Here is a 27,386-nt window from a genome sequence, read left to right on the forward strand (position 1 = left end):
CCCCGGGCAATTCTTTTGTCCCTTGTCCCCTGTGCTTTAAGAGGAAACTCAATTCAAGACATTCCAACAAATCCAGAAGGAAAAATCCTGATTCCCCTAATGCTTGAGAAGTGAGACTCACAAGCAGGCAACGGGCCTTTATTTCTGGAGGGAGACAGCTGGAGCAAGCTCTCTCTGCGGGGCTAAGAGCATCTTGCTCTTTATTCGGTTTCTCTGATGAGGCCTTTAGTTGGGCATCAGTTTACCCATTGGTAAATGGAGTTGAATAATATATACTTACCACTCCATAGTAAATGAATATTGAAGATCTTTGGCTAAAGAGGGCTATGAATATGTAAAAGCACTGTGAATACAAATCAAGAATTCATGACTTAGTAAAAGCTCAATATGTTGATAAATCTTGAATTTTTGCAAATGCTGAGATGTTTCACTTTTATTCAGAATATATAATAGTTAGGGATTGAAGTTTAGCCAGAGAGGCTTTATGCAAAGGACACATATGTAACTATGTACAGTAAAAAGCTGTACATCTGGCATGTTGGGGGAGACTGGAGGCACCAATCAGTCAAAAGTTCTGACTAACAATTTTTCATTGCTTCTGGTAGTTCTCTTGTTTCTTGTCTTGGGCTCTCTATTAAAGCCTAGATGTGTGTGGCGGGTAGTGGGGAGATGGCAGTTTTACTCAGGGAAGGCTATGTTTGGCCAAAGTTCACTGAAGCAGCGATGTAGCTCAGCCCTACCCGCATGCAAGGCTCCAAGTAGCCACAGAGACCTCCATGCTCACAAATCATGAGATCCTTAGGTGTGGCATTGTGACATCAGAGAAGCAGATGCTGAAAGGGGATATGTACAGGCAAATGGACTTGTGCACAAGTGTGGGCCAAGCCACTCCTTGCCCATTCTGCACTTTGGTACTAATCAGAAAAAAAAGGTCACCTCCTCTGGATAAAAGCAGACCCTATACCGGAACATGTGATTTGGTGAGCTGCCACTTTTCTCTTTACCTGGACACCCATGCTGTGAACAACCTACATAATCAGATGACATGGTCCCAGATATGAACTTGGGGAAATTTTTGATTTATCCAGAAGGATGTATTTGTCTGTGTGAAGAAATTGTATTCGGTTTAACTTTTAATGACTTGCTACTGAAATTCCTATACTCTCCAAATGTAGCTTTCTGGGTGACTTGAGGTTGTCACCTTTTTCTCATTTAAAAGTACAGGATTAATTCAGTAGTTATGAGTAGACATCAGAGTTGATGCTGAGCTTCCTAGTGGCCAAGGCAAGAAAGGGACACTCAAGAAATTCTGTTGTTCTCATTATCAGATAGAGAAAGTAGCAAACCCAAATTCCACTGGGGAAACAATGATCATCTCTTTTACTTTCAAATCTAGAAGAAATTTATTGTATGAAATTTCACCTGAGAGCCACTGAGGCATCATAGACAACCATTGCACCAATAGTTTATAGTAAATTCAATGGCAATATGTGGCAGCACCTTCCTGCAAAATCCTTCAAAAAAAAGCAAAGCCCAATTGAGCTAACTCTGAGAAGGCCAAGCAAATTTGGGTTTAGGTGTGGATCTTTTGGTGCCTGACTTAATCAAAGGACGGAATTTCTGGGAGAGTAAATACTCAGCCTAGTCCTCAGACTGGCAGTTTCTAGATGTCACCTGCAGTCAGCTTCTAGGTGGCGACAGAGTTTTTTCTGCTCCCCAAAAAAGGAGGGGAAAAAAGGGTAAGACATACATATTTCACAGCAAATTGGTTCACTTTCCTCACTTGAATAGGATTATGCTTTATTTTATTGTATTTTTTTAGACACAGAGCCTTGCTTTGTCACTCAGGCTGGAATCCAGTAGCACAATCATAGCTCATGGTAACCTTGAACTCCTGGCCTCAAGCAATCCTCCCAGCCTCAGCCTCCCCAAGGTGCTGGGATTACTTATAGGCATGAACCACCCTGCCCAGCCCAACTATAGTTTATTCTAAGATGATGTCCTTCCAACTTTGAAGGGGGTTAAAAGTGCTTTCTTTGATGTAATAATGGTAGAAAAGATGGTAGTTTTATATTTTGTATTGCTTATTGAGTGTCTTTATTTGCCAATATGAACTTGACAAGTGGTTATTGGCCTCCAAGCCTGAGGTGTGGCTATTACTGGTTCAAGAAGTTCCAAAGTCTGGCAATGACAGCCATGGACTATATTCCCAAAATAGCATTTCCCAAAGTAATAGAGGTGAGAGTCATATTTGTAGACGGGACCTTGGCAGGAGTACCCTTATCCTATGATGGTGCTGAAGATAGCAAGGCCTCCCCAATATTCCCAAAACAGTAAGCTTCCTCATTGCCACCAGAATGGGTCTCAAGGATATCTTCATGTATCAACTTCAGATGTACAAGTTTGCAGATATAATGGCTAAAACCCCATTGTTCTACTATCTGAGTGCAGAGGTTTTCAAAGCAATGTTACATGTAAACTGTCTGTGATGTAGACAAGTTTTACTTACAGTTTTACAATCTTTCTGATATTAAACACCCCAACTGAATGCTGGTCCATGGTGGAATTAGTTACAAAATGTATTCTCCCACATAATCTAATGAGTTGGTCTGCCATCTGGAAATATTTAGTAGTGTCCAACTGAATATAGAGGAATGATTGATGGAGGTGATTTGCCCTTGATCAAGTTCACACTGAGTCACTCTTACACTCACTCTTAGTCAAATAGGACTAAGTATTATTTGATGTTACCCCTAGTTTCTCCTAGTAAGAGCAGGCATCACTACCTCAGAGGACACTTACTTCCCCATCCACGGTGGATCGACATTATTTCACCTTGGATTTTAGTATTTTTTGGTTTACAAATTACCTACCTACTGACATATTTTTCTCAAGGCAAATACTATGACTTCAATGAACATTCTCCCATTTTTAAGAAATGAACACTTTGTACCAGGAATCATCCTTGATAATGGGAATACAAAGATATTGCCGGAAAACTATCATTTATAGGCAGGCACTGTACTTTATATGGGCTAACACACACACACACACACACACACACACACACACACTGCAAGGGAGGTATTATTTTCCTATATATATATATATAGCTCCAAATTACAGAAAGCTAGGAAGTAGAGTAGATCTATTTCTAGATAGATACCAGCCCTTTCTGATTTCAAAGCAACACTATGTTGTTCTAATAAGACATAATATCTTTCCTCAAAGAGTTTGAAGTCTAGTGCATTTGGCATACTTTTTGGGCCCTAAGCACCTCTGACTGCTTTTTCTATGTTTGAAGAATTTCCTACCTATGAGTCCAAGACAGAAGACAGAAATGCACTCTCCCAGCCTTCCTTGCATATGACTTAGGCTCCTTCAATCAGTAGCTAACGCATGAGACTTTTATTTGGAAGGGAATGGAAAAAAAAAAAAAAAAAACCATGCATCATGTGAATTCCATTTCACTAAGGGCAGTAGCAGAGCCATCCAGGTTTCAGAGGCAGCAGGGGCAGAAGTTTTGCAGGTGGCATTCAGTGCCCAGGAGCACGGGACCAGGATATGGTGCTTGTGCTCCGTGCTGCAGCAGCAGTCTCCCCTGGAGTCATCTTAGATATTGATCCTAATCTCTAACCCAGATTTTCTGACTTCCCCAGAAATTCTCTGGGTCTTCTAATAACTTTTAGTGATTTTTTTTTCTGTTTAACTGGTTAAATTTAGTTCTACTGTTGTCAACTAAAGGTCCTGACTTTATTTCCCTCACAATGGCTTCAATATAATAGAAATTTCATAAATCTACTTTGTTGATTGATAAGTGAAAAAAATGATTTAACAGAATAAATCAATAGAAGATAAACTCTGTAGACCCTTATATATCCTTGTCACCCTATGTTTTTTGAATAAATCTCAGTTTATCAACATCTTTCCAAAATATGTCATCCAGAACTGAAAACAATGTTGCAGTGTGGCCTGATTAGTATTGAAGAGTATAGGATGATCACCTTTCTTGGTTTAAGCTGTATATCTCTATTCATGCAGTCTGAAATGACATAAGCTCTCTTAGTAGCTGTATCACATGATTAAGAAAGAAAGCCTGGGAACTTATAGGATTTAGTAATCAATATTCAATATGATCCTAAATATGTGAGGTGGTTACTAGAAGAGTAAATTCAGCATTAGATGGCACCAATAACAGGGGAAAAGAGAACTAACCAAAAGTGGAATAAGCTGAGTTCCAAACTCATAAGTTCCTAGTCATGAAGGAACAAAGACTGCATGGCCTGCAGCCAAGGATGCCTGAAAAGGAATTTCTGCTTTGAATAAGAGGATGTGCAGAATGACAAAGCCCATGGTTCGGTGATTCTATCTTCCAAGACAGCACAGAATCACAGACTATGAATTACCTGAATGTGGGGCTTACAAATGTCAGTTGTGGAGGTTCTTGAGGTCAAGGCACTTGTAACTCAAGTACCTTGATTATGCATTACAGAAGTATTCAGATGAAGTTTATCTCTGTAAGGCAATTTAAATATTCAATCATGGCTGAAGTTGGGAAATTTTCAAAATCCAACAGAGGGAAACTGCTGTGAAAGGTAACCCATTCATCAAATATTTGTTAAAAGGGAGGGAAGGGCTTTGTACCCTCTTGGTGTTTTCAATGAGGTGAGGAAGCTGACAATAAATAAAAGCATGAAACATAAGTAAACTATAGAGTATGTTACAAGCTATGAAAAAGAAAATGTAGGACAGAACAGAATAAAAAGAATCCAGAAGGCAGGTAAGTTTACAATTTTAAATGAAGTGATCAGCATAGTTCTCATTGAGAAGATGATTTTTGGGCAGACTGGAGGGAATTGAGGAAGCCAGCCATGTGGCTGTCTGGGAAAAGAGCTTTCCTGGCAGAGAGAAGAGCTAGGAGAACAAAGGCCTGAGGCAAGAGTGGCCTAGTGTATTCCAGGGACAGCAGGGAGCCAGCATATCTGGAACCCAGTAAACAGAGGAGAGAGAATTAAGGAGAGGAGGTCAGAAAAGGGTCAGATCATGTAAGGCCTTGCAGGTCATTGTAAGGACATTGGTTTAATCCTGAAGAGGTGACAGGGTCAAGCAGGAGAGTTGTGTGGGGGCTGTTGCTACATTCCAGGTAAGCAATGATGGTGGCTGTTATCAAGCTGGTAGCAATGTTGGCGGTGAGAGGTTGTGAGATTGTGAATCTAGTTAGAAGGTAAAGCTAACACTACTTTGTTGCAGGAAGTCAAGGACCCCGAATGGAGGGACCAGCTGGAGCCACAGCAGAGGAACATAAATTGTGAAGATTTCATTTTAATATGGACATTTATCAGTTCCCAAAATTAATACTTTTATAATTTCTTATGCCTGTCTGTCTTTAATCTCTTAACCCTGTTTTCTTCATAAGCTGAAGATGTACATCACCTCAGGACCACTATTGTGTTAACCGTACAAATTGATTGTAAAACGTGTGTTTGAACGATATGAAATCAGTGCACCTTGAAAAAGAAGAGAATAACAGCGATTTTAGGGAACAAGGGAAGACAACTGTAAGGTCTAATTGCCTGCAGGGTCAGGCAGAATAGAGCCATATTTTCCTTCTTGCAGAGAGCCTATAAATAGACATGCAAGTACGAGAGATAATCCTAGCAAGGAATATTAATATTAAGACCCTAGAAAAAGAATTGCATTCCTAGGGGGAGGTCTATAAATGGCAGCTCTGGGAGTGTCTGTCTTATGCAGTTGAGATAAGGACTGAAATACGCCCTGGTCTCCTGCAGTACCCCCAGGCTTACTAGGATTGGGAAACCCCAGCTCTGGTAAATTTGAGGTGAGACCAGTTCTCTGCTCTCGAACCCTGTTTGCTGTTGTTTAAGATGTTTATCAAGACAATACGTGCACTGCTGAACATAGACCCTTATCAGGAGTTTCTGATTTTGCCCTGGTCCTATTTTCTCAGAAACATGTGATCTTTGTTCTCCTTTTTGCCCCTTGAAGCATGTGATCTTTGTGACCTACTCCCTGTTCGTACACCTCCTCCCCTTTTCAAATTCCTAATAAAAACTTGCTGGCTTTGCGGCTCAGGTGGGCATTATGGACCTACTGATATGTGATGTCACCCCTGGAGGCCCAGCTGTAAAATTCCTGTCTTCATACTCTTTGTCTTTATTTCTCAGCTGGCTAACACTTATGGAAAATAGAAAGAACCTACATTGAAATATTGGGGGGGTTCTCCCGATAGGACTTTCCTGACAATATTAAATGCCATTGTGTTAAAGAAAAAAAATAAGGGCAAATCTAAGGCTTTAGGCTTAAGCAACTGGAAAGCTGGAGTTGCCAACAGGTGGGAGGAACAGTTCAGGGAAGAAGAGGAGGTCATCTGGGGCCATGTGAAGTGTGCCAGGCATGTGGAGGAGTTGAATAGGCAGTGGAACCTACTAGTCTGGAGATGTAGGAAAGGTCTAGGCTACAGACAGAAATCATAGTGTGGTCAGCATTTGGGTGCATTTAGTGTCATGATGCTGGACGAGGAAGGAGAGTAGATTTGGGAAAAGGAGGACAAAAACCCTGGATCATCTTAGGCATAAAGGCTTGGAGAGAAGATAATCAGCAAAATACACTAAAAAAGAACAAGAATAAGGCAGCAGAAAAATGAGCAAGTGTGGTGTCATTAATGTTTAAATACCTAATTTTGAAGACCTCAGAAGGCTACTAAAACACCTCATTCATTTTGTTTGCAATTAAGAAAGAAAATCATATTATAGCTCCTGCCAGGAAGAAGGAACAGGAGGAAGGGAGAGATGGAGAGAAAGGGACTGCAATGAAAGAGAATCGAAGAAAACGTGGGAGAAAGAGAACAGAAGAAAGTGTAGCATAACAGCCCTTTATCCTTAAAGATTTTAAATCATGCAAAAAAAAAATTAAAACATAAGACTTAATCCTACTCTGAAACTCATTTGAACTATTTTTAAGTCCTCTGTAACATTTGATTATATCCTGCTTTTTTTCTCCCTGAGAAAGAGGGAGGAGGGGAAGGAAGGAATTACGCTAGATAATTTTACATAGTTATTTTATTTAATCATGACAACCTTGAAATACGTAAGTCATTAACCCTATTTTATACTTTTGTTTGTTTTGGAAGAGACAGGTTCTCACTATGTTGCCCAGGCTGGTCTTGAACTCCTGGCCTCAAGTGATCCTCTTGCCTTGGCCTCCCAAACTGCTGAGGTTATATGTGTGAGCCACTGTTCCTGGACCTGTTTTATGGATGAAGAAACTAAGGATTGAAAAGTAACTTTTTCAAGCTGCAATATTAGTAAAAAATAGAAACTAGAACAACTCATTGCCTCCACACAATCAACTACAAACAAATTAAAGTTGTAAAGATTTTATTTTTTCCTTATCTTTTCCTTAAGGGTAGATTCCTAGGATTGCTCAGTTCAGAGTTGACACTGAGTCTCCCCTGATTTCCTCAGCCTGTGTTATTGTGTGTTTAAATGGGATTATACTTGGTAATGGATACTGAATAAATTATAGTTATCTCTTTAATTAATCATTGCTCTGCACTATTTATTACATTGCTAATGGAATATTTTTGTAATTATTTTCCCATATGTGAAGGTAACACTTTAAGCCTGTTTAAATGTCACCAAAGAAGCTACTTCTAGATTCTTTGGGACAGTTGTACTAGCAGATCATAGTGTTTTCTAAAAAATAAGCTTTCCCTCAGAACAACAGTCAATCAGAAATGTCATACTTGAACAAAATTATGAAAAAGTGTGTTAAGAGATGGCAGATGGTCATGGCATATAAACCATGCTGGTCAACGAATTAATGCTCAGTTTATACATTCTTCCTAGTACATTCTAGGATACAAAAATAGAGGTGGTGTGATACTGGGGAGAAAATGCAGACCTTGCTTTAGAACCCGACTCTATTATTTCCCAGCAATATTGAATTTGCAAGGTGCCAAATCACCTCCCTTCATTGCACCCTTCATTCATTGTTCCTGTCTCCAATTCAGTATGCCAGTCCTAGACATGCTCATTCAGAAGACACACTGTCATGCCTATCCCCACACAGCCCTCCACCTGCCCACCCACCCCTGTTCTCTGCATGGCCAAATGCAAAGACCTCAGGCCGTGCTATTGTCTTTAAAGAATCACACCCACCCCGCCTGCTGAGTTATTGCCCAAATCTTTCTTAATTACTTTTGATGTAGTCCCCTAGAATTTATCCTTCTCCATTCACTTTGAAAGGAGGTGGAAGGTAGAAGTAAAGCAAAATGTACCCAATTCATAAATGTCCACTTTTCAATGGTAAGCATTTCAGACACAAAATAATGTATTTAGCTTCACTCTCAGGGATCCTTGAAGTGGCATTCTCTGGGGTGATAGAAAACAAAAATCTTATATGCTAATCAATTTAAATGTATCCAGAACTGCTTTGATTCTGCATTAAATATCAAGGCCACTAATCGTACTCAATAAATATATTTGCTGAATAGATTGAGTTGGTCATGGCATTCCTGTGGTCGTACCACAAGCCTTAATTAAATATGTCTGTAATAACTATATAAAAGCTTAAATGTTGCTTTATTTCATCAGGACCTCTGAAAGTTAATAAATAAAATTAATCAAAGTTAGATCACTACTTGGCAATTTCAGATGACAAACGCAGTATTTTCATAAACTTTACCACTTTCAAAGCATCTTATACCACTGGATTCTCCATAACCCTGTGAGAGTCACTATGCTCAATTTTTAGATGAGGAACATTAGGCTCAAAGACGTAATTTGCCCAACATTACACAACCGGGGAATGGTAGTGCCATCCTCAGAACTCAAATATTCTGGATCCCAATTCCCTTCGAAGTTGAGGGCTTTTGTTTATCAATATCATCTGACACGTTCAGTCACCAAAGTCCGTAACATAAACCCAGGAGATGTGAAATAACCTCAGGAAGGCTGTCTTCAAACACTGCTCTATTATTTTTAATGAGTGGTACAGACAAGTGCCATGAATTTGGAAGAGGAAATAACAGTTACCTGTAAGTTATAATGGTCTTAAAGGCAGATCATTTTAGAAATAGGTTTGGCTTTTTCTGCTTTATTTTACAAGTCTATCAAGAACATGACAGTTTGGAAAAAATTTTTAACTTCTGCCAATATTTGTTATTCTGTTCCATCATTTTTTATCAATTGCCCAATTTTTACAATTTGGAAAGATCTAGAAATCATAAAAGATTGCATAAACCCTAAAGCGTGTGTCTTGAATAATTGACTAGACATATATGAAAAAGAGCCATAAACCCATTTTGAGACCTTGTGTTAGGCAGAGCTCCTTTCTCCCTGTTAACTGAGGATAATAGAATTTGTGAGGAATTGCTGTAAGGGCATAAAGGAACAATTAGCCTGGGAGAGCTCTGCCAGTGCCAGGTTCCTTTCTCCTGCTGATCTGCTCGCTGTCCTACAGTGTGTCTTCTTCTCTGACTCTATGTCTTTGAATGCACTGTTTTTTCACATATTTAATACACAATCATTCAATCAACATTTTTGAGTGCACTGTTCTAGGTACTGAGGAACTCCATGTCTGGGATCCAGCTGTAGGTCTCAAGGGCTCATGGGAAATAAACATTTAGCACAGTAACCTCAACATGTTACAAACTCTGTGCAGTGGAATACCCTGGAAGCGGCATGAGCATGGAAGAATTTGTATCACACTGACAAAGCAGATGGGGAAGGGCTTCCTGGAAGAAGTGCTGCTTGGACTGATCCTTCAAGTTAGCCAGGAATGAACTTGAACTCAGGGTGAGGAGAAGGAAGAGACGTAAGGTACAGGAAGTAGCAGCAGGGCAAATGTGCCTCTTCACTTACCCTTCTCTTATCTATTATTTTCAATATTCTCCTTAATACCTTCTATGGCAGAGGCTGTTAGCTGCCTACCAATTATCAACTCTCCCCCTTTCTCTGGAATTCACGGAACAGCTAGAAACATTTACTGGTCTCCCTTGCATTTAAGTATAGGGCTTGAAGAAAGAGAGTATAGTCACTCTTTTGTATCTGTGGATTCAACTAACTGCAAATCAAAAATATCTGCTTTTTAAAATGAACGGTTTTGTCTCTACTGAACATGTACAGTTTTGTCATTCTTCCCTAAACAGTACAACTATTAACATAGCACTTACATTATACTAATTCTATTACTGTGTATTCTAATAGTATTAGATATTATAAATAATCTAAAGATGATTTAAACTATAAGGGAGGATACACAAAGGTTATGTGCAAATACTATGCACCATTATATAAGGCACTTGAGCATTAGTGAATTTTGGTATCCATGGATTGGTCCTGGAACCAATCCCCTACAGTACCAAGGGAAGATTGCGTGTCATTCTTTACTCATTTGTCCCTTCTGATGCCTGGAAGTTAGGTGTGACAGCAAGAGCTCTAGCGATTATCCTGGACTATGAAGAGGGAACACAGGAATGAACACAGGAGAAAGTGGAGCTGTGAGCTGGAAAAGTGTGAGTCTCTGAATTCATGAAGCCGGCTTATCTCAGCAATTTATTTCATGTAAGAAACTCTTGTTGGGTCATAATTACTTTGTGCTTTTTTTTTTCTTTGTATGCAGCTAAACCTAATCATAAATGATCCACCTTCTAAGGTTATTCTAGCTTACAAGCAATAATTTAATTCATAGCATGTGTTTGTAGCACCCATTAAGCAAATATATTTCTGTCTGAAGACAACTTTTTGTGACTGTTTCATTTTTTCTGGATTTATATTTTGCCTTTCCAACAAGTTATAAGCTTCCTGAGGAGAAAGCACAAAGTTGTACCTTCTTCGTCACTGCAATTTCTAGCAAATTGTCTGGCATAGAGTACATGTTTAATAAATGTTTACTGTCTTGATTACAGCATGATTGTCCTTTAGAAAGAATGTGGGGAATTTAGTCTTTAAGACTCTTCACAAAGGGAAATAACAGTGTAAAGAAACATATGTCCTCTAGACACACACACACACACACACACACACACGACAAAACTCAACCCATGAAGTGATCGCTCTGAGATGCTATGACTTTGTTTACTTGAGAAATTCCTACTTTGCTTTCTTGAAAATGGAAGTCACCAGCACAGAGGCACCTTCTAGGCACACCAATTCATCTGTGTGTAGAGTCTCCCACTGATGAAGTTTGACCCCTAAAACACAATCTCATGAATGTGGAAGCTGCTTGCACTAAAAGTCATTATTTCACAAATGCTTTCCTTCTTTGTCTTTAGTCTAAATATAGAGTTCATTTACATTTGTGTAAATAACGTTTCACCCTGTGTTGAGCCTCTAGCTGTTTTTAAAAACCTTCAGCAACCTGAAGCTGTCTGCCTTTTTGCAAACACTTGGTTTTCATAAATTATCCTTAAAACATGTCTACATGGTTCATGGGCTGTTAACTATCATAGAAAAAAAGGTAAGGGAAACTGAGGAAGAAAGAGAAGTTACATCTGTATGTCAATCAAATACAGAAAAATGGGAAAAAAAATAAACAGGAAAAACATTTACAATATCAAAAGAAAACAAAATCATTTTTTAATTTACTTTCTCTTTGCCAGTTCTGAAGCGAAGCACTTGCTCTTTCCTTATTAACATTAGTCTTTTGAGCAATTTTTTCCATTGTAAGCACTTTCTAAAAAATCATTTTCACACATTTCTCAGATACATCAATCCTTTCAGCATTCCTCCATGCACACATTATGGTCCCCCAGCTCTAAATATAAAAGACTTTTATTATGTCCATTAACCATGGACATATGTGCTCCAAAAGTTTCCTGACATGCAGTCATTTGTGGTTTTTAAATTATAAACAGAAAATATTCACTAGAAAAATAAAACAGCAGCCTATAAATATATCTTTTTACATTTGAGTTTTGTTTGTATATAACAAAAGATTGGATAAATGACTCTCCCAGTTGCCAGCTCCAGGAAGTGAGCATGCATGTGTTTATATACATACAGAGACACACACATATTCACATGTGCAATGAAATCCATGCACTGTACAGGACTCACATATCTGTAATAGCAGGTACCACTGTCTTGCTTCTAAAATAAGGGTACAAATTTTCCTAAGACTCACCAGGTCTCGCTCTGCATAAAAAATTAAGTGGGGAATCAGATAATGCCCAGTAAAATACTTGACAAACAAAGTCATATTTATTGAATGCGTTTATTTTAACAACCAAAAAATTCTAACAGCCTAACAATGCACATAAGTTAAAAATTAATTATCACTTAGTGATAACAAAGATAGTTGATTTACATGGAAAAAAGAACATTTACAATATGTTAATCCTTATTCACATTGTTGATACCGCAATAAAACACAATTTGTTTTTTTCATTTCACAAAAAAAAAAAAAAGGCGGGAAATTGTGCTTTGTCAAGAGGCACTACAAGAGAAAGTTTCTTCTTCCAAATAGATATTATATGACAGATATTGAATAAATAGACATATATGCATTGTAATTCGCAAAGATCTGGCAAGACCACAGGCTAAAATGCCCACAGATTCACTTAGAACCACTGCAAACTTGGCAGTGAAATTAAAAAATAAAAGGCAAGACTTAGCATTGAAAAATACCTAATAAATTTTTGGTTGAAGTGTAAAAGATACCAAATGCGGATGCCATCGATAGATGAACCACCTTGTAAGAGCTTGGCAAAATCAGTTTCCATTACGTGTATAGAGTGACCTTCAGCAACAGTGTAAGAAGACAATTTGGAAAGAGTAACTCGGAGATCAGGAAGCAGCAACCATGGACTTTCTGATTAAAGCTGCAGCATACTACAGAAATAGGAAGGATGGGGCCAGGGCGAACTGCAAACAACCATCCTTTTGCAAAGGTATATGACGCTCATGTCAAGATAATTTTTAAACATCATTATTTGAAAAAGTACAGGAAAATGTCCCTTTAAAAACTCCAGAGGTTACTGAGCAGCTAGAATTAGCTTGTATTGCAACATGTCTTCTCCCTGTATATTGTAAGTTCTGAGTTAATATCTACACATAGAGGTTTTTTTTTTTAACTCCTACCTTTTATACCTTTCAAATATATAAATAGTATTAACAGTTATATTACAATGTTTGTGTAGTAAACAGAAAATAACTTTCAAAGTGATATTGCATGAGGTCTTTGACAAGGTTTCGTGAGAGCACAAAAAAAAAAAAAAAAAAAAAAAAAAAAATCCAACCATGTGGGACTGTTTAATGACCAGTTTAAAGCATGGATTACGTTCACTAGGCCAGTCCTGAATGTGAGGTCTCCTCTTGCAATTACTGTAAGTAGAAGTGGAAAGTAATGCTTCTGGTGTTTTTCATAGGAAGCTGAAAGAGATCTGGAGTACTATAGTAGATTGCAGCTTTAATGCTAAACATCCAGTCAGCATTAGTTCTGCTTTACATAAGGTAATTGCGATGTAGGTAACTGGGATAATGTTTTCTTTTAGGATGAGTAAGTGATTCTACTGAAATCGCTTCACATACTCTATTGCCCGGAGCTGCACAACGATTCAGAAACAGTTCTTGTTAGGGCTGTCATCCCAGGAAAAGGGACAGGAGAGATTAGGGACTGGAAATATTTGATTAGGTAGATGGAATGTGTGCGAAGAAGGGGAAGCCCAAAGTGAAACAGAAATCAGAAATGTCTTTTGGGAGAGGGAAGGATGGAGATTTATTTGAGAGGGAGCCCCTTTAACTGGGCAGCAACTTCTTTTCTAACTTAATATTACACTGAACTATTTTCTAGTAAAAAACAAAAAGACAAAAAAACAGCAACAACAAACAACTTTTAAACGAGCAGGCTTATTAATTTTCAGATTTGAAGCCACAAGCAGGTAAATAAATTTCACAACAAAATGTGGCTCATACTATGAATTCCATATGTCCAATGTCAAAATGTCATTTGATCAAGACTTGCACTAATGGACAAAGTTTTCTCTGCACTGAATTTCAGTTTTACTTATTTGGAATTCCACAGAAATGCATCTGTTCACTACATTAATGACAAATTGAATAACGGAACGTAGCGAGTCATTTTATTGAGTCATTTTAAGTGTGCATTGTGTCTTTAAGAGTAATTTGACTTGTATCATTTTAATGTGCCCTGATTTTTTTCACTTTACTTTTTTTTTTCTTTTTTCTTTTTTTTTTTTGGCAGTGTTGGTTTATTTTGTTAAATACATACCTCAAAAATTACCCATTAAGCTGCCAGATAGGAAGCCAAAGAATTAAAAAAAAAAAAAAAAAAAAAAAAAAGAAAAAAAAAAAATCAGGGACAAACACAAAAAATAAATAGGAATTCAAAAATAGTCACCCCACCCTGAGAGCAGGCCGCAGTTTATCAAAAAGCCAAAGCGACTCACTGTGAAGTGGTTTTTTTTTAATACATAAACAAGTCTTTTCTTTAAGAACTCATTTCACAGTCTATTCTTTCGGATTGTAAAGTCTCTGTCCCATGCAATTTTAATATATATATGTAAATATAGAGATATATACATATACATATACACACACACTTGTAGCTTCCTCCATTTATGTCGTAGTTCTTTTCATCCTGGAATTTGCCTGATTTAACTTCCGTTAAGTGCAAGGATAATGAAGGCAGAGTCTCCTGTGATTATAATGACTATGATCCAGTCACAGAGACGGGATAAAGTGTAACGCTTTAGTGTCTTTGCCAAGGCGATGTCTGATTCGGAAATACTGAACTTATTCAGTCTATAGGTGTATCCTCTGCAACAAAGAAATGTCCAAAAGGGTAAGAAAACCAAAACAAACAGACATAAAAAGACAAAAATAAAGCAAAAAAACAAAACGAAAACAAAAAACAAAAAACAAAAAACAAACTTTTAAAGAAATGAAAGCAGAAAATCCTTGGACCGATGTATTGCTTTGCCTAGTAGAAGTTCACATTATCTCTGGTCAATTTCAGCAGGTGCTGCCTTGCTTTTGTCAGCATTTTCCTCCTCGGCCTCCACTTTGTACATCTCCTCGGAGCCTTCCTCGCTGTCGTTCTCCTCTGACTCGGTCAGCAGCTCCTCGTCCTTATACTCGGCCACATCCACCGCTGAGCCCAGGTGCTCTTTCAGCTTCCCGTGGTGCTTCACGTGGTACCGCTGGTTCTGGAAGAACTTGATGATGGTGTGTTTGGGGAGATCCAGCTGGGCCGAAAGAGTGTGGATGGCTTCCTGGTCGGGGTACAGGCCTACATCATGAATAAAGCTTTGGAGGATCCCCAGGGCTTCTAAGGAGATCTTTGTGCGAGACCGGGGCTTTTTGGCACAACTGTCTTCAGTCGGAGGAGGTGGGGGAGGCGCTTCTTCTCTGGGAGGGGAACTCTCCTTGGCTGGCTGAGACTGCTGTCTATGAAGCACCTGATAATTAAGAGAGAAAAAAATGAACATTGGACTCATGATTTTACCCTTCCAAAACCATCAGCCCTCTGAAATATGTGTTATCTATCTAGCACTGGAGGTAAGCTATCGTCATTTGTAAAGTCAGGTCTTTGGAAAGCGTAAAAGCATTTCTGGAGATTTAGTATCTCACCTACAAAACATGAGGTTGATAATAGTAGTATTTGCCAACATTTATATTCTAAGACACAAAGTCAAGTCATTTGTTGCCTAAGGTCATCTCACTTTAAGCAACCTGGCTTCAGAGTCTTCCATACCTTTAACCACCAAGATATGCCACCTCTCTGAAGGCTAACGACAAAGAAACTGGGCACAAAGGGGAAAGTATGGACTCTACCATCATGGCTTCAAGTTCATATTCTTCCACTTAGCTGAGTAACCCTGGACAAGTCACTTAACATCTTTAAGGCTCTATTTCATCATCTATAAAACAGGATAAGAAACTAACATCCTAGAGATGTTGTAAGGATTGAATGACATAATTGTTACAAAGAACAGTGCTTGTCTTAAATCATGGATGGGCAAACTTTGTCAGGAAAGGGCAAGAGAGTAAATATCTGAGGCTCTGGAGGGTCGATCTTTGCCACAACTACTCAGTTCTATTCTATTGCAAAAATAAAGGAACATGGCTGTGTTCCAATAAGACTAGATTTGGCCTATGAGCCATAGTTTGCCTCATCTCTGGCTTAGAGCAAACATCCAATAAATGACAGTAATTATTATCAGCCTCATAATGACTCTTACAGTGTTATAGAGGAATAATTGGTACTTAAGACAGGAAATCAATCCTTTGTAAAATTAGAAATGACTTTATATTCTTTTAGTTCTAATTTTGATTCTTTTGATTTTAAATGTTTTTTTTAGAATGTGAAAATGTTCAAACTAATTTAAAGACATAACTGTTTCTTGAATTATGAATTTAAATGATCATTTTATACTTACATAGATGGACCTTCTCAATATCACTATAAACTAATCCTCTGTTTTGCATATACCTTCTAATTTCTGGATTTTTTTTCTTCTAATGTTAAAGCTTTCTAGTTGTAATTTAAATAATTTTTCTTTTATTTCTACCTATTTCCCACTCATTTAATAAAAAAAGCAAAATCTTAGGTAAACTTACTCAAAGGAACTCAGTCCCAGCTCTCCCCACAGGCCTATGTGAGAAGGACTTTGTGGAGGGGGAGATGGAGCATGAAGTCCTGATGAGGAACTGCAGCCATCGCCCACACCTTACAGCTTCAGCTGTATGACAGAATTACAAGGTTACTGTGCTCTTCCCCACTAAAATGTGTCATGTTGGTTCCAAAGGCAAAGACCACATTTCCTATACTTGGGTCTAACTTCCTAAATCCTCCCAAAACTTTTAAGAAGAGTGAGTTCACTTAAAAAAAAAAAAAAAAAAAAAAAAATTCTCCTTTTACTATTCTCTCATATTTTATGGATCTTTTTCATATTAGAATAACAAATTAAACATTTTCCAGAGTTCAGAAGAATAAATCCAACCAATGCAAAGAAAACACATCTAGTTACATTAAAGGACCACTCACACCACCATCCCTGCCACCTTTCCTGCCACCACCACACACTACCCATAGTCTTTTAGCTACGAAACAACAGCATCAAAGCAAGTATTTAAGAAAAAAAAAAAAAAAAAAAAAACTCTGCCATTCATCCTAGTCTTGAGGGCCATATGATGAAAAAATACTTTCCCATCAATGTGAAAATGTCAGTCTTTTATGTAGAACTTAACAAATATTAGGGCAGATGAAACTGTTACCTAAATAAGGTAACAATAAACAAAAGAGGTTTAAATTTTTCAAGTAATAATCAAATAATAATAAAAAGGATAATCAGAAGCAAATAAGACTATCTGCTATAATAAGCCGATGGCTAGTGGCAGAAAGAAATCCTAAGCGCAGGACTATAAAACAGTGGCACTAAAGTCCGTACAATGTTGACCAATTAAAATGAATGTTCTTAGCATTTTCCTCACCACTTTCAACTAAGAGTAAACTCATGTGGTCTGTTGTGGTAAGCTGGCATCAGCAAAAAAAGTGAGAGCTCTGTTACTTCAGCATCCTAATTATACCCAGCAGGAAAAGCAGAGCTCCAGGAGTAGGGGTTGGGGGACTGGTGCTGGTCAGGTCAGCTTTCATGGCAGAAGGATATTTGCTCTGAGGCCATGATCTGGGCAGTATGAGCACTGTAATAAGTAAACCTCTATGTCAACAGGTGAGGATTCCAGTTTTGGGGGAAAGAGAGACTGAAATTATGTGCAAAGTACATACTAGAAGAACATAGACTCAAGCATGAGTACTCCCCATTAGAGTAATTGTGCTAATTGGAAAACAAAAGAGAATTAAAATGCCCCATTTTCTAAATTATGCTTGCCTTCTGTAGTAAAAGTCAGCATAACAGTTCCATTTAATTGAATAATTAGATTGGTTCTTCAGGGATTTTCCACTGTGCATTGGTTAGATTTAAAGAGATTTTCCAAAACTATACTTTGAAGTTACTATAATCTTTCTGCATGATTGCATTTGTTCTTCTTCTTAGGTCCAACCAACTGGCCTGCTTCACTCCCCTTTATTTCCTAGAACTGAGCACTAGTAATATATATATACAGAGAAGCCAAACATGAAACAGAGAAAGAACAGTAAGAATAGCTACCCTTCACTGAATGTTTATTCTGTGCCAGGCAGTTCTAAGAACTTTACATGGATTAATTAACTGAATCCTGACAAGTTCCTCACAAAGGTGCCACGTGGATCAAGATTGAACTGGAAACATGTAGCATCTCCTCTTAATTCCGATTTGGAGGATTGGAATTAACAAACATGGGGAGTTGTCGGTCTGATAAAGGATTCCAGGGAACAATGACAAGGCAATTGCCCATGATAGACTAGGAAGATGTTTCTCAAGAGAAGTAATAGTTAGAGAAATTATCTACAAAGTGAAATATATAGTTTCTGGTCAGACAATGTACCATAGTGAGTTGGGCAGCATGGTGACACCTACATGAAGATGGTTAAGTTATATCTTCTAGCATCTTCTAACAGGTAAGGAAAGAGCAGTCAAAACCCTGAATGCCCAAATGGGCATCCCTTAAGTGAAACTGTCTTAAAAGTTACCAAAGGAGCTTTTTCTATTATACTGACACTGTTCTTTGGCTATAAGTCCCTTTCAACCACAATATACATAATATCTGAGATTAAAAGATTCCCAAAGTTATCTGTCCTAACTATCTGTATTCCCCTAAAATGCTCTAATTACTCCAGGCAGAAAGTTATTGTCTTTAGACAATTCCTAGCAAAAGAACAACATAATTTCCTCTCTAGCCAACTGCTAAGAATCCTTCTTAATACCATGTAGTACTTTATTCTAGTGGCATAAGTATTCTGAATGCAAGCAGAGCAGTGCCTAATACCTATAAGATGGTCTTCTCTAGGCACGAAAACCAATCCAAATCCTCTTCTAAAATCCTCCCATCTAAAGGGCAGAATCAAGTCATCTTTTCTTCACTTTCTCACATCTTGACTAAATAATGTCAACTCTTTTAGCCATTTCTTCACAGGAAAATTTTCTGAACTCTCACTTAACTGATATTTAGGTTTTTTTTTTTTTTTTTTGGTCTGAATTTCTCAGAACATTTTCTAAATTCCTTGTTAGTGAACTAGAATGAATCAAATTTGGTCTCTGTCCCAAGCAAGTGCCCTGAGAGTCATGCCATTGGTTGCTGATGGAGAGACCTATAAGCGGTTTCATTCCCAGGCTCATTTGACAGTTTGGGCATAATGTTTTTGTTAATTAGTATTTTAAGTCACAAAATTCACAATTACTCCAACTAATAGAATGCCCTGCAAAATGAATAAAATTTTCTTTCCAAACTAGTCCTTTGTGCTATCAGATTATAGTTTTCTGAGATTTTCTTCATATTAAGTTTAACTGAGCATCTTTCAAACTATTTATGAAAAGCTGGCAGGACCAAGGACTTGCCAGCATTACCTTTTTTCCCTTTTTCAAAATGGGCCCAGTGGAGGGGCAAAAAAATCCCCATTGATAGTACCTACTAACGCCAAGCATACAAACACTGCATAAAACCAGAAATGAGTGCCTATGTCCTCTGAAAGGCATGCTCATAGCAGTTTTAGTCATCACTGGAAACAACCCAAGTGTCTACCAATAATAAGACTGAGAAATAAGTTGTGGTATACTTACATAACAGAGCAGTAGGAAAAATGAACTACTGCTATATATACAAACACAGATAAATACCACAGACTTACTGTTGAGTGAAAGAAGTCAGATATGAAAGACTAAAAACTGTATGATTCCACTTATATGAAAGAACAGGAAAAACAAATTAATATATAAGAATAGAAAAAAGTAGGAAAAGCCTGCATTGACAGATCCCAGCATAACAGGTTCCCACTGAGGTTTACTGAGTGGAAGGGGGTGGAAGATAGCCTTCTGGGATGTTGCAAATATTCTCTATATTGACTTGTGCGTTTATTAAAAGGATGTGTGTATGTCTAAAGATTATCAAGCTGTACAATTAAAATCTATGCATTTTACTGTAAGCAAACTATACCATATTTCAATATAAAAGTTTTAAGAAATGGGCTTAGAAGTTGACCTTTATTTATCCCTAAGGCAAACACCCCTCTTCATGTGATTTTCCCAAATAATGGAATATTTAATTCCGTAAGGGTGACTATCCACTCCTTTTCACTCTTGATCTTTGCACACTGAAGCCTACCAACTCATCCTACTTCTTTTTTTGGTTTGGATTTTTCTCCATCAAAATTAAAGTTAATCTAGACAACAAATTCATTTCTGTAAAAAGAGTCCTAAATGGTTTATTTAAAACCTTTCTTATTCATAACTTCTGCTGTTGATTTTTCAGTATGACAAGCAGGGTTCACAGTAATGAAATTAATGAAATATCTAAGTAGATTTAATAACAATAATAATAGTAATAATAGGTGTTACCATTCATATAAAGCTTACTCATGAGCTACCCATTGACCTAAATGCTATAAATATATTTAATGTTACTTAATTTTTACAGTACTCTTAGAGGCAGGCATTTTTTACCCTCATTTTATGATGGGAAAACTGGTGTTCCAAAAGTGTAGATAATTTGCTTAAGGTGCAGAGTTTGTAAGCAGTAGAACTAGGCTTATCAAGCATATCTTATTCAAGGATATGTTAAAGCCCGTGCCCTTAAACATTATAGTCTCCTGACTTCTGTGAGTAAAATATAGAGAAAAATTGAACAAAATCTTTAGAGTAGAGGAGACAGATCGTAAATAAAATGTCAGGTAGTAATAAATACACAGGGCAATGCATAAGGAGGAAGACTGTGGGGAGGGGAAGTTATTTGAGATAAGGTGACTCAGAGAAGGCTCCCTACAGAGGCAGCATTGGAGCCCAGGCCTGAAGGATGTGAAGCCCAGCCATGTGGAAAAGCATTCTAGATAATAGAAAGGCAAGCAAAAAGGCTGCAAGGCAAGAATATACTTGGTACGTTTGCAAAACCGCAAGAAAGTCAGCATGTTAGAGCTGTGCTGCCCAATACAATAGCCACTAACCACATGTGGGTATTTACATTTAAATTAATTAAACAGACAGACAAACACTCAGTTCCTCAGTCACATCAGCCACATTTCAAGTGCTCCATTGTATCACTTGTGCGATGCCATGATGGACAGCACAACACAGAGCATTTCCCTTAGCACAGAAAGTACTGTTGGATAGTACCATGCTCCAGCAAAATGACACCTGAGAGAGCCACGGCCAGAGCATGGAGTGCTTGGCATTCCACCGTCAGGGTAATGGAAAGCCCTCATAGTGAACTTCATTCATAAAATCTGAGATAACCAAAAATACAGTAAGACCTGAAAACTACCACTATTACTAGAAAGATGGGAAAATATTTATATAATTACTTTGCAAGGAAATTTCAGGTTGTAATATATTACTGGATTTTTATTGGAGTATTACAAATAGCAACATTATCATAAAAACAGCCAGAAGTATGCATTGGCACTTCTACCCCCCAAAGAAGTGTCACTTTACACTTAACTGATTGCTGTTTTCTTCATCAGGGGTGTTCATCATATGCCAAAGAAACGATGTAAAAACAGCCCTGGGTTAAAAGAATTTTTTAAAAAGTGTATCCATGTATCAAACATGTATGGAGCATCTACAATAATTGGACCTATTAATTTATACAGCTTTTTAATAAGAAGTCCTATTTCTAACAATTAAGGGCTGATGAATAAGTTATGGGTAGGAATAAACAAATAGAAAGTTAAAAGTCGAGTAAATTCCTTATTTATTTGCTGTAATCTCTCTGGGCTGAAATATGACACCTATGTCTACAAACGGACATGAAGATAGCAATGAAGAATGAGAAGTTGTAAATATACTCAAAAGAGACATTAACTGCAAATGAAACCCAAAAGTTCCTTGCCCAGTCATAAAGCACAATTATAATATGGACACATGTTGTTTCTCTGCCTTCAAAACCGAAAAATTTGAAAACAAAAAGACCTAATGGTACCATGACCAAAGTTGACTGAGAAAGATAAAGCAGCTCTTCTTAAAGCTCTCAGTGTTCAAATGGATATTGAAGGCCTCAATGAAAACCAGCTGGGAGCCATGTGTAAAATATAATGCTTTTTGCCTGTAGGGAAGGAAGTGAGATCTTGAATGATTAAGTTTAGGAAAGTATATAATTCACTGTATCATGGGGTGAGCTGCATTACTTATAATATGCCAACACTTTGTGGTCTTCTTTTATAGAGAAAATGAGAAACTATTAAGGAGGTGACTGTATAAGGTGGTTGATCCAGTGCAGTAACAGGTTAAAACAGTTTCCCAGGTGGTCACATCTGTCTCTCTATGACAAGTCTCACCCAAAGCTTCAGGTCCTGTAGGGTAATGTACATTAATAGGAGATGAGAACACAAACAAGATGACTTTTATCCACGTTTATTTTGGGTTAGTATTAGAATTATTTTGATTTGTTGTTTAATTTTACCTCATTTTTCAGAACAGAACATAAACTAGGTGATCCAAAAAAGGAAAGCATTCTTCTACTAAAAGTTCTAAGAAAAAAATACTTAAGGCCAGTCATGGTGACTCATGCCTATAATCCCAGCACTTTGGGAGGCCAAGGTGGGCAGATCACTTGAGTTCAGGAGTTCAAGACCAGCCTGGACAACATGGTAAAATCCTGTCTCTACTAAAAATACAAAAATTAGCCGGACATGGTGGCACATGCCTGAAATCCCAGCTACTTGGGAGGCTGAGACAGGAAAATTGCTTGAACCCAGGACGGGGAGGCTGCAGTGAGCCGAGATCACACCACTGCACTCCAGACTGGGTGACAGAGCAAGACCCTGTCTCAAAAAAAAAAAAAAAAAAGTGTGTGTGTGTGTGTGTATGTATGTGTGTGTGTGTGTGTGTGTGTGTGTGTGTGTATGAGAAATCATTAAGGAGGTGACTGAATAAGGTGGTTGATCCAGTGTAGTAATGGGTTAAAACAGCTTCCCAGGTGGTCACATCTGTCTCTCTCTCTATGACAAGTCTAACCCAAAGCTTCAGATCCTATAAGGTAAGGTACATTAACAGGAGATGAGAACACAAACAAGATTTTATATATATATACACACACACACACACACATACACACACTTTTTTTTTTACTTAAAAGTAACAATTGGTTGAAAGTCCTTATGCATAACTCAATTAGAATTTGTTGAACAGATGAATGAATACATGCTGTTATTTTTTAAATGGACTATATATAAAATATCATGTAATTGGAAGTTTCAAAAACCTAACTCTACCCTCTAATATTCCCCTTTTTTCAAAATCAGCATTGGGGACAATTAATTTTGGCCCAGAATTCAGTGAGGAGAACTTTAATGATTAATAACTAATGTAAATATTAATGTAATTATTTTATGTCTCTGTCACTATTGGACTGTGAGCTACATATTGGCATACCATATGCCTGGGACACAATTAGTGCTCAGTATCTTTGTTCTGTGGCACTGCATTCCGTATTCTCTCTTCTTTACTTTCAGATCAGTTATTATTGTTCAGCAAAACTAGTTATTACTTTCCTTGCTATTATTCCCTTTTAGCAAAACATTCTTTGCTGTGTAAAAAGAAAAAAAACTTCCTAGGGCACTGTATAACTGTAAGATGGCATTGTATACACGTGGTAAGGAGAAGTTTTGAGGTCACAAAGTTCTGGTTTCAAATCCAGTTTTGACTGCAAAACCACAACTGCTTAGTTACTAGCCTTGTAACTCTGAGCACATTACTTACTCTCTCTGAGCCACAGTGTCTGTTAATCTGTAAAATCTTCCTTGTAGTGCTTGTAGTGATAAGGGGGAAAGTGAGATAATATATGCTAAGTATGTAGCAGCAAAGTTTTGAAGTCATAAGTAGGGTTTCAATTAGTACTAGCTATTATGAAATGTGAGGAGGACTTAAGAATCAGGAGTATAATGTGTCACTCATTTTTTCTATCGACATGCTTATTATAAAAGCATCAAATTCAGAAATCTTTTTCACCCCACAGATCTACAAATAGGCACATCTACCGATAACTTTTCTTATTTCTTTCACTCAAATACTACATACATCTTTGTACTTAAAATTGCACCTAGCACAGGAAAGTTGCCTCTGAAGCATATATTACATGAAATTGAGCCTCAAGTTATAGTCCGTTTAGGTTGACACCTTCTATACATACAGCCTGACATCCTCTTAGGAAGACATTCTTTATCAACGGTTCTCAAAGTGTGGTCCATGCAAGAGGCCCATGCCATCAAAACTATTTTCATAGCAAATCCAAGACATTATTTAGAACATAAACATAAACTTTTTGACCTTGCTGAAATTTGCCGTGAGCTCGTGGCTGTGAAAAATACAACTGCCTGGACCATTTGGTGCTGCTGCCTTGATTGTTGCAGGCCAGCATTTCCCACCAGTGCTTTTGTACCATCTGCAAATTTCAGCAAAGTCAAAAAGGTAAATAATATCTTGAATTTGCTGTGAAAATAGTTTCGATGTCATGGGCCTATTGCATAGACCACACTTCAAAATTTGCAGATGGTACAAAAGCATTGGTGGGAAATACTGGCCTGCAACAATCAAAGCAGCAGCACAAAATGGTCCAGGCAGTTGTATTTTTCACTGCCACAAGCTCATGGCAAAAATGATGTCACTTTCATTTAAGAGCATCTTTGATGAAGCAGTAAAATTGTATTACTTAAGTCTCAATCCTCGAGTATACTTCTTTATAATGTTCTGTGTGAAGAAATGGGAAGTGCATATGAAGTACTTCTGTAGCATACTGAGGGAAGATGGTTGTCTTGAGAAACAGCACTTGTGTGATTGTTGGACTTGAAAGCTGAGCCACCCATCTTTGTCATGGAGTATCAATTTGACTTCAAAGAACTAATAGACAGACTATGGTTATTCAGATCTGCATATTTGACATTGTTTTAAAAATAAAGTGAGGCTATCACTCCAGGAAGAATATCTGACAGCATTTGTTGCCAATGATACCTTTTAACCTTTCAAGCAAAACTTAGAATTCTGGGAAAACTTGTAGTGGTCACCATATACTTAATAGTTTCCCAGTACTTAACTTTTTTAATATTAGTGGCAATTTAACAAATATGTTTGGTTTTCCTTTTAAATATGTCATATAATAAAATGTGCCAAAATTTTTAAGGGCTGCATGACCTTACAAAATACAGTAAACCTGCAAGGTGTTATAAAGTTATGAATAGGTAAAAGAGAAAGTGTAAAAAGTTCAATATAGTTTTAGATTCAATTCCACTTTGCAACTAACCATTAAGAAACTACCACTTGTAGAATGTTGCTCTAGTATCAAAGAAGAATATCACAATGATGTGAAATGCAGATTAAAATATTTCTTCCTATTGCAGTTACATGTCTACCTGAGGCTGGATTTGCCTTATCGGCGTCAACCAAAACCACATATTGTATTAGACTAAATGCTGAAGCAACTATGAAAATCCAATTGTCTTTCATTAAGTCAGACTTTAAAATACTTGCAAAAGTATATAAAACAATGGCATTCTCTTATTATTTTTCTGCTTTTAAAATATATTTATTGTCAATATAACATTTACATATATGCATATATAGTTGGCCTACCACATCCATGGGTTCCATATCTATGGATTCAACAAACCACAATCAAAAATATTTGGGAAAAAAAGGATGGTTGTGTCTGTACCTAACATGTACCAACTATTTTTTGTCATTATTCCCCAAACAATACAGTATAATAACTATTTACGTAGCATTTATACTGTATGAGGTATCAGAAGTAAACTGATATAATTCAAAGTATATGGAAGGATGTATGTACATTATATGCAAATACTACACCATTTTACATAAGGGGCTGGAACATCCATCAATTTTGTTATTTGCAAGAGGTCCTGAAATCAATCCCCCCTGAATACAAAGGGATGACTGTGTATTATCTATAATGATTTTTAAATTAGTAAGCATTTAAAAAATTCCTCAGAATTAATTTCTAATATGGTAATATTGGTAAATATAACACATTATTGGGGTCCTCAATAGTAACAGTGAAAAGAGATTCTGAGACTAAACAGTTTGAAAACTTTGGAAGACATGAATCACGCTCAATAGTAAAAACATCCTTACTTGAGTCAAATCACTTAGGAAAGCCTTAGAGAAAGAGTGTAGGAGAAAATCACTTAGGAAAGCCTTAGGGAAAGAGTGTAGGAGAAATTACACATGCATTATGATTTGTCTCTTGACTTTATCACACAAAGACATTTTCACAGGCAAAACATATTCTCCTAGATACACAACTCAGCACTATTTCTAACTTCAAATGATGTTACTTAAGTTGGCTCTTATGATTGTAATTTCACATCCTAACATTACAGGACTTATTAAAAAACCATGGTTTAGCTTTGTTGCTTTTTTTGGATTACACAGTATCCTAAGGTCAAAACTCAGGAAATCTGTTATTAAAAAAAAAAAAAAAGTATCCATGAAGTGATGACAAATTGCAGACTACAGGTGTTAGATTACATTTTGACTCCAGGCAGATTTAATATAAGTTGGTTCTCTTTTACAATTGCTCTTAGCACATACAGCTATAGGAGGGGGATTTTAAAAAAAGAGAGAGAGAGAGAGAGACAGAATAAGAAAAAAAAAGTGGTGGTCAATAAAAGAAGACCATGTCAAGAGAAATCAATACAAACAAGCAAAATGGTAGGAAGTCTGACATGGAAATATGTGTTCAATTTCATCCAGCCTTGGTCTGTTTTTTTTTTTTTAAAAATATTGTAACCAAGATACTATGGGAACACTGTGTATGTTTTTAATGCAGTTTAATAATTGTTTCTCAAAATAAACACTTTGGTCAAAGATAAAAGCATAAAAATATTGTGACACAATCAGCTGTTAAACTTGGGTTTTAGAGGAAGCATGGTTCTTAAAACAGCCTTTGGCTTATATCATTTCCTCTTTGGTTATAAATTGAGAACAACTATACCAACAGCTTTGGTATAGTTTGTTGGGCAGGGGGGGGGAATGGCACAGTCATTAATCTGATTGCTGAGAGTGGCCAGAATCTGCAAACACTGAAGAGGTAGGTGGCTGAGTGAACTGATTCTTCAATATAAGGAGATGAGTAACTATATCAAATAGATATGAAGAGAGTATAGAAAACAATCTACTCTCCAGTTAGAACTTGGGGAAAAGCATGGACACATAATGTATCTAATGGCAATTATTCCTTTCCCTTCATCAGTACCATCTGAGAAATGGGTTTATTTGATCATCTAGGGCTAACATGACC

General features: G+C 37.2%; 1 protein-coding gene and 1 long non-coding RNA gene across 6 annotated transcripts in view; one reads left to right on the forward strand and one right to left on the reverse strand.

Moving 5' to 3' along the window:
- Positions 1 to 868: 868 nt before the first annotated feature.
- On the forward strand, positions 869 to 15,080 carry LOC108519765 (uncharacterized). The gene is made up of 3 exons (XR_001882727.1): positions 869 to 980; positions 10,444 to 10,586; positions 15,001 to 15,080. It is a non-coding gene; the product is annotated as an uncharacterized LOC108519765 (long non-coding RNA).
- The window catches only part of SATB2 (SATB homeobox 2), a 200,480-nt gene continuing 185,315 nt past the window's right edge, over positions 12,222 to 27,386 (reverse strand). For 3 of the 5 annotated variants that reach the window (XM_017858989.1, XM_017858990.1, XM_017858988.1), the window contains one exon: positions 14,742 to 15,442. In XM_017858989.1, the coding sequence (XP_017714478.1) occupies positions 14,981 to 15,442 (462 nt within the window). In that variant the 3' untranslated portion in view covers positions 14,742 to 14,980. Of the gene's footprint in view, positions 15,443 to 27,386 lie in introns of all 5 variants that reach the window. The other 2 variants (XM_017858985.1, XM_017858986.1) reach the window with 2 other exon arrangements.

The sequence above is a fragment of the Rhinopithecus bieti genome, unplaced genomic scaffold, assembly GCF_001698545.2.
Source record: "Rhinopithecus bieti isolate Rb0 unplaced genomic scaffold, ASM169854v2 scaffold_48089, whole genome shotgun sequence".
Lineage (NCBI taxonomy): Eukaryota > Metazoa > Chordata > Mammalia > Primates > Cercopithecidae > Rhinopithecus > Rhinopithecus bieti.